At 32.1% G+C, this 13,707-nt stretch overlaps 1 protein-coding gene across 1 annotated transcript; it reads left to right on the forward strand.

Moving 5' to 3' along the window:
• Nucleotides 1-1,543: 1,543 nt before the first annotated feature.
• pdk3a (pyruvate dehydrogenase kinase, isozyme 3a) lies at nucleotides 1,544-10,826 on the forward strand. Its single transcript, XM_073830520.1, has 11 exons — nucleotides 1,544-2,514; nucleotides 4,274-4,415; nucleotides 4,498-4,569; nucleotides 5,868-6,052; nucleotides 6,136-6,225; nucleotides 6,834-6,911; nucleotides 7,035-7,111; nucleotides 7,247-7,348; nucleotides 7,432-7,539; nucleotides 9,799-9,912; nucleotides 9,997-10,826. The coding sequence occupies exons 1-11, from the start codon at nucleotides 2,412-2,414 to the stop codon at nucleotides 10,138-10,140; spliced, it is 1,215 nt and encodes a 404-aa protein (XP_073686621.1). The 5' UTR covers nucleotides 1,544-2,411; the 3' UTR covers nucleotides 10,141-10,826.
• The last annotated feature ends 2,881 nt before the right edge of the window (nucleotides 10,827-13,707 follow it).

Genomic DNA, 13,707 nt, shown 5'->3' on the forward strand with positions numbered 1-13,707 from the left:
TTCAATGAGAGCCAATGGGTTTCAATACAGCTTTCAAAGGGCTTTACAAGTTTCCAGTGACCCTTATTCCTTGGCTGGGATCATGTAGAGCCCTTTGAAGCTGCATTGAAACTGAAATTTGGCCCGTTAGCTCCCATCGAAATATGGAGAAAAATCCTGGAATTCCTCAAAAACCTTTTTGACAGAAAAAAGAAAGACATTTTTCTTAGAAATGTATCTTGATTTAAGAATCTTTAGATTTTTTTTAAATTGGAACAACAAGACAATAATACTAAGTAAGAAAAGCATTTTTTAGGTGCATTAATTTATTGCACATATTTTCATAATGCAGACACTGTCAAAGTGCCAAAAAAAAATTTAAAAAATTAAATAAAATAAAATAAATAAATAAATAAATTATATATATAACCACCACCACAGCCATCTTTTTTTTCCCTAAATGCACAAATGCAACTTTTATTCTTTTTCATGTTGGATTTTAACATTCTTCCAGTACTTCCATCTCCTCTTCATCTGAGCCTTCTTGCTGTTGGCTGAGTAGGCGTCAAATGTTCATTTCATTAATCTAATTAAGAAATGCAACTGTTTGGATTAGAGAACATTTAATTATGTGAAAAGAGCATTAGACTATGTGGAAAAAGCTGCTGCAAATTGAAATAGACACAGAATTATATTTTAATGTCAAATATTAGTAAAATCATGTAGCCTACACCCATCAACCCTTTATGCTTAAAGCTTTACCTGGTTGAATTATGTTTTTATACTTCATGTTTAGCTGTTTCATTCTTCTTATTTTTTTATTTTATTTAATTTTATTTAATTTTATTTTTTTGCCTGTGGGATACCATGAAAATGAATAGTTCATTAACTTATTGTTCTGTCAGTTTTTACCTTTGATATTCTAATTATTAATAATTAAATTATTCTATTCTTAATAATTATTAAGAATTAAAGTTAAGCATTGGCTCGAAGTATGCAGAGGTCTTTTTGGCGGGAGCTGTTGCCATGGTGAATCATAATTTCGGAGCTCTATTGATCAGGGCTTTTCATAGTCATGGTGCAAGCACTAAACTCAGAGTCAACCTACTCAGAGTAGATTAAACTAACTTAGTTCAGCTGTTCTGAAACCAAAAACTCAGAGTTTCCCATCTCAGGGTAAGTCAATTCAGAGTTCAAGTTTAAACTCAGAGTTGGTTGAACCTCCTTATTGAAACAGGCCCCATGTGGCGGAATGTAACATAACAAAAGTCGTGCTCAATTATAATAGAACAAATGACTTAAAGGGACAGTACACCCAAAAATGAAAATTACCTCATGATTTACTCCCCCTCAAGCCAACCTTGGTGTATATGGTCTTTCTTCTTTCAGATAAATACAATTGGAGTTATATTAAAAATGTCCTGGCTGCTCCATGCTTTATAATGGCAGTGAATGGGTGTTGAGATTTTGAAGTCTAATAAAGTGCATCCATCCATCATAAAAAGTGCTCCACATGGCTCTGAGAGGTTAATAAAGGCACCCTAAAGTAAATTGACGTGTTTGTGTAAGAAAAATATCAGCGTGTACACGAGAGTGGCATTTTAGCAGACGACGGACGTGACACACAGTGGAGAGAACAAAACAAAACACGGTCACAAATTAGAAGTACCAAATGTAGATTTGTGAAGAGAAATGTCGGAGGATTTAGATATAAGCCAGGAGGAGATTGGTTTTCCTTTGCTGTAAACAAAGGAAAAGCAGACTTTCTTTACAAACGTACAAACTTTGGCTTTTTTCATGCTCAACTTTTCAGTCGGTCAGACTGGGAGACCAGGTAAACCATTCTAAACCAGTTAAGACCACCAGACCCTTAGGCTGGTTTATTTATTAATTCAGTAATTTATATGCAAACTGATGTTCCTGTTTCCAAAAATTGAAAGTTGTCAGTGTGGGTCACAGAATTAATAATTAACATGGAGCTTTAAATGTTGGTTTTGCAGGAAGATATAGCCTATACAAAATGTAAACAACATAAAAGACATTAAAAAAAAACTCAGAACCGCTGTTCTGCAACCTAACATCCCACAGAGGCGTTTCATTTAGGTAACTGGATGGACCAATTACAAAGCACAGTCTTTTTTTCCGTGTTCCTCTTAGCCAATCACAACACTCGCTGGTTAAAATCAGTTCGGTTGTGTGTTGGCTCTTGTGTACGTGCTGTTTAGCGCAACGGTGGCCGTGCGGGATAACACAAGGAATACATATTTAGCGTTCTGTTATAGAAATAATATGAAACGGAGGTGAATTTTCGGATTCGGATGATGCGGTCAGCTCTACTCTTTGGACGCTCCCTGCCATGATTCCAATATAAAGATTTTTCTTTTTCTCATAAACAGCTTCTGGCCTCAGTCGGTTCACATTTTTCCCTCACAATGAGACTGTACGCATTTCTTCTGAAGGACCATTTTCCAAAGATAGAATATTATTCACGGTTTTCACCATCGCCCCTGTCAATAAAACAGTTTCTGGAATTCGGTAAGTGCGAGCGCATCCATCACGTGAATACTGACAGTCACTGACTGACAGCTGCACTTGTTACTTTTGATGCAGCATGATTATATTGATTGCCTCATAAATTAAGTATGTTTTATAAACCCTCATTGTTTTAGTGTACGTTTAGTGTTCAAATCCGACGATTGTACAAATGTAAACAAGAACTTTGTTCATTTGGGAAGGAAAACGTTAACAGGACGTTTCAGTCCTGTGTTATTGAGGAAATTGCTTATGTCAGCATGACAGTAATTTCCAAAGTCAACATTTAAAGATGTTGTTTATACTCAGAAATTGTTGAAATAGCAGTTACACATTCATTGATGCTATATTTGTGACCTTGGTACACAAAACCAGTCATAAGGGTAAATTATTTAAATTGAATAAGCTTTTAATTGATGGGATAGGACAATATTTGGCCGAGATAAAACTATTTGAAAATCTGGAGTGCAAAAAATCTAAATATTGAGAAAAAGTTGTCCAAATAAAGTTCTTAGCAATGCATATTACTAATAAAAAAGTTTTTTGATATATTTACGGTAGGAAATTTACGAAATATCTTCATGGAACATGATCTTTACTTAATATCCCTTTGATTTTTGGCATAAAAGAAAAATCGATCATTTTGACCCATACAATGTATTTTTGGCTATTGCTTGGTTTTGTGGTCCAGGGTCACATATTCTAATATTACTGTAACATGCACATGAAATAACTGTCTGTTAATCTAACTGTACTTTAATAAGAGGGAGAGGCTCTTTATGTAAATGCAATATGAAGTGTGTTATATGAACACTATGTAGGCTACACCTAGGTGACGTCAAACGCAACAGCTCGTCCTAAATCATATGACTGTGGAAAAATAACAGGTTTTTATGAATTAAAATTTTTGGGTGAACAGTCCATCAAGTAAAAAGGGACAAAAGGGACTGTCATAAAGGCATGAGTCAGAAGAAGAGCTTATGCAACAAGGCTAATTATGATATTAGTTACAATCTTAAATAAATTATAGGGATAGTTGAACCTGCTTGTGATGCTTCAGCAGGAAACATATTGGTGTGCTCTGAAGGCCTACAACAAGTGGGTATTTGCTAAATACAGTTGAGGTCAACAGTTTACATACACCTTGCAGAATCTGCAAAATGTTAATTATTTGACCGTAATTAAAAATGTTTTTTATTTAATACTGACCTGAGATATTTCACAAAAGACGTTTACATGTAATGCACAAGAGAAAATAATACTTTTTAAAAAAAATGACCCCATTTAAAAGTTTACATACACTTGATTCTTAATACTATGTTGTTACCTGAATGATCCACAGCTGTGTTTTTTTTTGTTGTTGTTTTGTTTAGTGATAGTTGTTCAAGAGTCCCTTGTTTGTCCTAAAAAATTTTAAAATGCCTGCTGTTCTTCAGAAAAATCCTTCAGGTCCCACAAATTCTTGGTTTTTCTGCATTTTTGTGTATTTGAACCCTTTCTAACAATGACAATTTGAGATCCATCTTCTCACACTAGAGACAACTGAGGAACTCATATGCAACTATTACAGAAGGTTCAGACACTCACTGATCCTTCAAAGAGAAAAAAACAATGCATTAAGAGCCAAGGGTGTAAACTTTTGAACAGGTGTCTCGGGTTTCACTTATGGATGATAAAGCATTTTTCACTACTTTCCCATCATTAATCACTGACAGCCCCTCCTGTTTTCTCAGTTGTTTGTTTCTGCTTGCTGGATTTTCAGGTAGGGATAATGCATGTGAGAAAACATCTTACATGTTCCTGCGGAAGGAGCTGCCGGTGCGTCTGGCTAACACTATGAGAGAGGTCAATCTGCTGCCAGACAGGCTCCTCAGTCAACCTTCAGTCAAACTGGTGCAGAAATGGTGAGTATAAATGAGTTGAAAATGGAGGACGTCAGATACACGTGCTTCATTGAAGCCTGAGCCGTGTCAAATCTCTCCACAGGTACATGCAAAGTTTTTTCGAGCTGCTAGAGTTTGAGAACAGGAAGCCAGAAGACCCACATGCCCTGAATGAGTAAGTAGGATTTTTTATGTTTTTTTTTTTTTTTTTTTTGCTTTTTGTAAGCCATCTAGATGGTCTTGTTCTGCAGGCAGTTGCACTGCATGCTATTATATTTTCACGCGAGGTGAATTCAGGCCAAAGTTGAGCACAGAGGAATCAGATAGTGACTGAAAGCTGCCCTGACAGTGGAAAAGAACAAATATGCATGCTGGGTCAGCGAAAAACAAAGGAAGTATCCTACTCGCATGCCTTTTCTACGTACAATGGCATTTATTATTCATACTAAATATTTTTAATGACTTGAATAACTACAAACTAGAGCAAAGATTTGGGTTTACTTACAGTTTGCTCTAGGTCAGTGTTAGAAATTTCCTCTATTTTTACATTTAGATTAACTTTGTCATTATCTAATGCTCACTTAAAGTTTTAATATTACAACATATATTTAATATGTTATAATATATAATACATAATATACCAGTCAAAAGTTTTTGAACTGTAAGATTTTTTTATGTTTTAATGTTGCTCACCAATCCTGTGTTTATATAAAACAGTAAAATTCTGAAATGTTTTTACTATTTGAAATAACTGTTTTCTATTTGAATATATTTTAAAATGTAATTTATTCCTGTGATTTCAAAGTTGAATTTTTAGCATCAATACTCCAGTTACATGATCCTTCAGAAATCATTCTAATATTTTGAATTGCTTCTCAAAAAACATTTATTACTATTATTATTATTATGTTGAAAACAGCAGAGTAGATTTTTTTCAGGTTACTTTGATGAATAGAAAGTTCAGAAGGACAGCATTTATTAGAAATAGAAATCTTTTGCAACATTATAAATGTCTTTATCATCACTTTTGATAAATTTAAAGCATCCTTGCTAAATAAAAGTACTAATTTCTACCATTTCTAAAGACTGGAGTAATGATGCTGTAAATTTAGCTTTGATCACAGGAATAAATTCCATTTTAAAATATATTCAAATAGAAAACAGTTATTTTAAATAGTAAAAATATTTCACAATAATAATGCTTTTGCTGCATTTTGAATCAAATAAATGCAGGCTTGGTTAGCAGAAGAGACTTCTTAAAAAAAACATCAAAAATCTTACTGTTCAAAAACTTTTGACTGGTTGTGTAATATAATATAATATGATAAATATATAGAATTTTATTATAGACCATAATATTAAAGTAATAACCAACGTATCAATCTCACATAGAATTTTCAATATTGTAATATATTTTAAAATATTTTTATACAAAAATAATTAACTTTTTTTAACCTATCAATGTTTTTCTAGCTTTCTGGAGACTCTAATAGAGATCAGGAACAGACATAATGATGTGGTCCCGACTATGGCCCAGGGTGTGATCGAATATAAAGAGAAGTTTGGTTTCGATCCATTCGCCAGCTCCAACATCCAGTACTTTTTGGACCGCTTCTACACCAACCGAATCTCCTTTCGCATGCTCATCAACCAGCACAGTATGTGATGCTAAAAAAACACTACTCACTGGTCCATAGATTTTCATCGAGTTTTATCGCAATTGCTTTTCTCTTTATTACAGCTCTCCTTTTTGGCAATGACATCAACCCAGCCCATCCAAAACACATTGGCAGTATTGATCCCAACTGCAATGTTGCTGAGGTGGTGACTGGTAAGAGTTTTTATTTTTTGTTCTGTCACAAACAGAAACATTGAAAAGTTTGGGGGTGTGTAAGATTTTTATTTATTTACTTTTTTTTAATTAATTTTTTTAATGTATATTTTTATTCAGGGTGCACACATTATCCAAAGTGACATGTATAATGTTTAAAAAGATGTATATTTTAAAATAAATGCTCTTGTTTTGAACCTTTATATTTATCAAAGAACATTCAAAAATGTGTCACAAAAATATTAAGCAGCACATTTTCAACATTGATAATAATAAATGTTTCTTGAGCACCAAATCAGCATATTAGAATGATTTCTGAAGGATCATTTGACCCAAAAGCCTGGAGTAATGATGCTGAAAATTCAGCTTTGCATCACAGGAATAAATTACATTTCAAAATATATTCAAACAGAAACCATTTATTTTAAATTGTAATAATATTTCACAATATTACTGATTTTATTGTATTTTGATCAAATAAATGCAGCTTTGTGAGCATAAGAGAGTGCTTTCAAAACAATCCTACCAACTCCAAACTTTTGAATGGCAGTGAATGAAAAATATCCTGGATTTTGTGCTTCACTGATTCAGCATGATTTTGTTTTCAGATGCATACGAGACTGCCAAGATGGTATGTGAGCAATATTATTCAGCTGCCCCTGAACTCAAAATAGAGGAATTCAATGGTACAAGTCCTTCTTATTCTCTCAAATCTCAATATATAATGTTTCTTTCAGAGTTACTTCATGTCCAATTCATTTAATACTTCCAGAGCTCCAAAATGTTACAATATGTTGCTTTTTATGCAGCAAAGGCTCCTCAAAAACCCATCCAGGCTGTGTACGTTCCCTCACACCTGTTTCACATGCTGTTTGAATTGTTTAAGGTACAGATACATCTTAAATTTGTTATATCAAGTACTGGCATGTGTTACGCAATGTAATAATTAGCAGTCCTTATCTTTTGTGTTTTTCCCAAGGCTCTGACGTATTGCTGTAACAGCTTGTGTTTGTGTTTTCAGAACGCGATGCGGGCCACCAATGAGCTCCACGAGGGCAGTAAGGAGGGTCTTCCTCTTATAAAAGCAAAAGTGACCCTGGGGAAGGAAGATCTCTCTGTGAAGGTCAGTTTGTGAATCAGTGTCCTTTGCAAACACCTACGCATGGCATTGCCTTGATCCTAAACTTTTTGTGGCTTTTATCATAGATCAGTGATAGGGGAGGGGGTGTGGCTTTACGGAAGATTGACAGGCTGTTCAACTACACCTACTCGACTGCACCAACACCCAGTCTGGACTCCAAACGAGTGCCATTGGTAAGGAAGTGTGGATACAGTATTTATAAAGCAAGCTAACAAACAAAAATCATGCTGTCGTCACTTAGTCACCCTCATGTGGCTGGAAAACCACTAGTATGACTTTATATGAATGTGGATCATTAAAAGACTTGTTTAGCAGTATGTTAAAGGAATAGTTTATCCAAATATGAAAATTCTGTCATGTCACCGTCATGTTGTTCCAAACCCGTAAGACCTTCAAAACACAAATTAAGATATTTTTGATGAACTCCTAGAGCTTTCTGACCCTGCATAGACAGCAATGCAACTGACACTTTCAAGGCCCAGAAAGATAGTAAGGACATTGTTAAAATAGTCCATGTGACATCAGAGGTTCAACCAAAATGTTATGAAGCTACGAAAATACTGTGTACAAAGAAAACTAAAATAACAACTTTGTATGTGTTGTGGACATACAAAATAACATGCACTAACAATTACTTTACAGTTTTCTGAGGCCAGATAGACTCAAATTTAAGTTATTTGCTAATGTATTATACTAAAATATTTTGATGAAACTTAAAATTTCATGAAACCTGTCAAGAATGTTTTTTTTGTCCCCCAGTATTTTTTGAAGAGGCAATTCAGTAATGCAGTACAATACACTACCAGATTTTTAGTTTTTTTAAAGAAGTCTTTTTTAAAGAAGTTTTTTAAAAGCCTGCATTTATTTGATCCAAAAAACAGCAAAAGCAGTAATATTGTATATTTTTACTATTTAAAATAACTGCTTTCTATTTGAATATATTTTAAAATGTAATTTATTCCTGTGACCAATTTTAAATTTTCAGCGTCATTACTCCAGTCTTCATTGTCACACAATCCTTCAGAAATCATGCTGATTTGCTGTTCAAGAAACATTTTTTTATTATCAATATTTAAAACTGTTGAGTAAATTTTTTCAGGATTCTTTGATAAATAGAAGGGTCCAAAGATCAGCATTTATCTGAAATAAAAAGCTTTTGTAACATTATACACTGTACCATTTAAAAGCCTGAAGTCAGTATAATTTTTTGAAGGCGAAAGAAATTATAGAAATTATTTTTATTTAGCAAAGATGCTTTAAATTGATCAAAAGTGACGATAAAGGTATTTATAATGTTACAGAAAGTTTTCTATTTCAGATAAACGCTGTTCTTTTGAACTTTCTATTCATCAAAGAAACCTGAAAAAATTCTACTCAGTTATTTTCAGCATAATAATAAATGTTTTGTGAGCAGCAAATCAGAATATTAGACTGATTTCTAAAGGATCACGTGACTGGAGTAATGATTCTAAAAAATCAGCTTTGAAATCACAGGAATAAATTTCATTTTGAAATTTATTCAAATAAAAAAACTGTTATTTTAAATAGTCCAAAAATATTTCAGAATTTTACTGTTTTTGCTGTACTTTGGATCAAATAAATCCAGGTTTGGTGAGGAGAAGAGACTTCTTTAAAAAAAAAAAAATTAAAAATCTTACTGTGCAAAAACTTCTGACTGGTAGTGTATTTATAAAGTAATTTATTGCATTATTGCATTAAACATAATGCATATATTATATGTGGCAATTATATAATCCCATTAATTAAATTACAAATAAAATATAAATATTAGACTTAAACTTAAACTTAAAAATAAGAAAAGTAGCCTTGACAACTAACTGAAATAAAATAAGCTGAAGTAGTAAAAATGACTAAACCCAAAACTGAAATAAATATAAATTAAAGCTAAATAAGAAAAAAGAGGCAAAAGCATATAACAAAATCACTAAAACTTAAAGGGGTAGTTCGACCAAAAATAACAATTCTGTCATTAATTACTCACCCTCATGTCGTTCCAAACCCGTAAGACCTTTGTTCATCTTCAGAACACAAATTAAGCTATTTTTGATTAAATCTATGTTTTCTGACTCTTCATAGACAGCAATGCAACTGGCACATTCAAGGCCCAGAAAGGTAGTAAGGACATTGTTAAAATAGTCCATGTGACATCAGTGGTTCAACCGTAATGTTATAAAGCTATGAGAATACTTTTTGTGCGCAATGAAAACAAAAATAGCTTTATTCAACAATTATTCTCTTCCGTGTCAATCGTTGGCTGACAAGGGTGAGTAATTATGACAGAATTTTCATTTTTGTCTGAACTGTCCCTTTAAAATCATAAGTTTGGAATATAACACAATTTTAGGTGAACCAACCAGCTTTAACCTTGAACAACATCTCTAAATCTAGCATCGTCCTTTGTAACCCTCTAGGCTGGATTTGGACACGGTTTGCCGATATCCAGACTCTACGCCCGCTACTTTCAAGGAGACCTGAAACTGTACTCGATGGAAGGCGTAGGGACCGATGCCGTCATCTATCTGAAGGTAAAAACAGCTCTCAATTTGCACTTCATGTAATTATTTCCCCGGGTTCTGAATGACATCCACCCCGTCATCGTCTCTGACTAGGCTCTCTCCAGCGAATCGTTTGAGCGCCTGCCCGTCTTCAACAAATCCGCTTGGCGACATTACCAAGGAGGCCCAGGAGCGGATGACTGGAGCAACCCGAGCAAAGAGCCCCGAGATGCCTCAAAATACAAGGCCAAAAGATAATCGCACTCGCCCCATCCACGTCCCACTGCACCCATTACAGACCTGTCGTCTTTAGTCTAGCTTCAGTTGCCATGGCAACATCACATCGATGCTGAGTGTTCTATACTTGTTAGCATTTCCAGAGCAGGAGAGCTGATGTGTCATTAAGTCTCTCTGCTCCTTCCTCCTTTGTGCAGCTACAGACGTAAGATACAGAATCTCCTTTTAGTCTTCCAGGGCTGTTAGAGGAAAGAGTGAACATTTGTGACCGGGGTGTTTTGTAATTGTGCCACAAAGTAGCCTCCCTGTTTCATTGTCCATAACAGCCAGACGCCTGGAGTTTGAGAGGGTTAAAACAAAGAGCATTTCTTTTACTGCCATTCACTAATTCAGAGGCACTAGAGAGAGCGTTTGTCCAGTTTCTGTGGCTATGACTCCTGTTTTATTGGCAGAGGACTAATGGAGAAATAATTTGAGAAGGCTGTGAAGAAAAAAAAATTGGTTAAACTTCTTCACCCTAAAGTTAAAAGAAAAATATGGAATTTTATTTTGCATTAAGACTACTTTATAGTACAATTAGTCCTTTTTTGCATTATGACATTCATTTATTTTAATTTATTTTAATGCAATATAATAATGAAAATAATATTTATAAATAATAATACATAATAATATTTGTGTTATATATATGCATATATAAGTAAAGCCATTTTCATTATTACATTGCATTGTTAAAATTATTAATTATGTCAAATAATAATAAATATATATTTATTTAAAATACTTATTTTTACTTATTTATATATATATATATATATATATATATGCATTAATACAATTTTATTACTTATTAGAAATATATACACAATATGTTATATATATATATATATATATATATATATATATATATATATGTGTGTGTGTGTGTGTGTGTGTATGTGTGTGTGTGTGTGTATATATACAAGTAAAATCTATTTTGAATTATAAAGCCATTTCATTGTATTGCATTATTAAAATCGTTATTATTTCAAAATAATGCATATATATTTATTTAAAATATTATTTGAATTATAAAAATGATTAATATTATTTTTAAATTAATATTAATCATTAAAAATATATACATTATAATATTTTTGTTATTTATATATATATATATATATATATATGTAAATTGTATTATTTTGAAAAAATATATTTATTGTTTTTAATTATTTTTTCATTATTATATTGCATTATAAATTTTTTTTATTAGTTATTAAAATATATACACAATACATTTGTTATTTATATGTGTATATAAATAAGTAAAATTTATTATTTTTAATTATTAAACGCATTTTCATTATTAGATTGCATTACTAATAATTGTAATAATGAAACATAATAATGAAAATGTCTTATAATCCAAAATAATATTTTTTTCAAAATAATACAATTGACATATTTAAATATATTTAAATATATTTAAATAACACAAATATTATGTTTATATTTTAATGATTAATATTCATTTTAATGATGCAATAGAATAATGAAAATGACTTTTTTATTAAAAATAATAAATATATATTTATTCAGAATAATAAAATGTACTTAACTATATATATTTTTTTTTATTAATTTAATTAATTTTGTTATTAAAATGAATAATTATTAAAATTATATACACACAAAGTTTTTGTTATATTAAGTATTTATTCATTTATATATTAAGTATTTATATTTTTAAAATATTTTTTTGTAATATATTTATAATTTTTTAAATGTGTTTCAACTCAACTTAAATTTATTTTGATTTTAATTAGGAAAAAAATGTATTACAGTAATAAGAATTGGGGGCGGGGGGGTTGCTCAGTTGTCATGAAAATGTCATAATGCAAACAATGTCAGTGATCCTAAAAATAATTTACTTAATGCAAAATCATTCATATTTTTCTTTTAATGTTTTGGGTGAAATGTGAGCCGATGTTGGGGCAGAGAAGTATGCTGACAAACTCATATTTCCAAGCATGGAGGAATGCACTTTTAAACAAACCAGTGTAGTTTAAAATATTTATGTATTTATTCGACCCCCATTTATTTAGAGTTTTCTCCCAACTTGGTGCATTTGTGTAGGGCTGTGCTGATTCTGAGCTGGGCCTCAGTGCGAGTAGCTGCAGTACATGACCTACATTCACTTACAGGTCAGCAATACAGAACTAAAGTAAATGAAGAGAGACGGTGATGAACTTTAAAGAAGAATGCACTATTATAGTCATTATTCTTTTTTCATCTTTAAAAAGCAGATACTGCTTTTACGACATTATAGCCCCTGCATGGTGATATTTGCTAAAATATTCACTTGCAGACTTTGTTGGAATAGAAACGTGATTGAGAGAAAATGCATAGTTAGATATAAACTCAAAAAGCAATTTCATGAACTTTTATCTTAAGATTTATTTTTATTATACCACTACTTCTCAGACATTCCTTTCGATGGAATTACTGTTTTCCAAAGGACCTTGTCTTATTATATAATTATGATAATATCTAAAACAGATATGGTTTGGGACTGCAATGATTTTAAGAAATACAGGACAGCTTGTCTGGTTCACAGGAACCAATGCTTAACAACAAACCTAACTTTGCCCAGGCTAGTTAGTTTGTCTTTGACACTGTGTCCTATCTTTAAAAAAAATTCCCTGTCATTTATCACTCAATGGTTATTTTGTACGCACAAGTATATTTAGATAAACCTGAATGATATTTCTATAGTCAGGTGAGTTTTGCCTATTTTTGCTATTTGAAACTCCATAAGATGAACATTTGCTTAGTAGTTTGTATTTTTACTGCAACACTCCAGGTTGAGTCTCATGAAACCTGTCAAGAATATGTCTAAATCATATTTCATCACAAAAATAAATAAATTATATATATATATATATATATATATATATATATATATATATAAAATATGATCTTGCACATTTTCTTTTTCAAGTTCATGAGATTCATTCATCTAAACTCCGCAGGCATGCTGTTGTTTTATACAGACTGATTGCATATTTATCAGCTGATGTTCTGTTACTGTTCCACGTGTTAGAATCTTTCCATAGCAAATGTTCAAAACCATCTACATCTGTCTTAATGCTGTTTTGTGTTGTGTTCGGGGGTCTCATGAAACCTCAAGGGAACATTTTTGCATTTTTGGTGACATAAAGTACCTTACAGTTTCTCATATGTTACTGAAGTGTAGATTTCAGTATTTATTTAAAAATATTTGTGATATGGTTTAATAGTTTTTATGTTTGAAGAAGTCAATGAAGAATGCACTTTGATGCCTTGAACTCCAAGCGTTCAGAAGAGCAGATTGAAGTATGCAAGCATTTTCCTGTGAAAAACAAGCCTTCGTGGTCTTGTGTGTCGTCGTCAAGCTCAAATAGTTGTTGATTTTGCTAGTATACTCTAGTTTTTGCATGCATACAGCACATTAGGAAAATCGGTTTACCTATGATAAAAACTCCTGATATTTTAGTGTCATGCAACCATCTTGTATCTGCAAAATGAACGTTTTTGTCAGTGTTTTTGGACTTATTTTCTTTTTGT

The sequence above is a fragment of the Garra rufa genome, chromosome 24 (assembly GCF_049309525.1).
Source record: "Garra rufa chromosome 24, GarRuf1.0, whole genome shotgun sequence".
Taxonomy (NCBI): domain Eukaryota; kingdom Metazoa; phylum Chordata; class Actinopteri; order Cypriniformes; family Cyprinidae; genus Garra; species Garra rufa.

Coding starts and splice junctions, on each gene's coding strand:
- pdk3a (XM_073830520.1), top strand. CDS start 2,412: ATGAGACTGTACGCATTTCTTCTGAAGGACCATTTTCCAAAGATAGAA. Junction 4,570..5,867: donor GACCCACATGCCCTGAATGA/GTAAGTAGGATT, acceptor ATGTTTTTCTAG/CTTTCTGGAGACTCTAATAG. Junction 6,053..6,135: donor CATGCTCATCAACCAGCACA/GTATGTGATGCT, acceptor TCTTTATTACAG/CTCTCCTTTTTGGCAATGAC.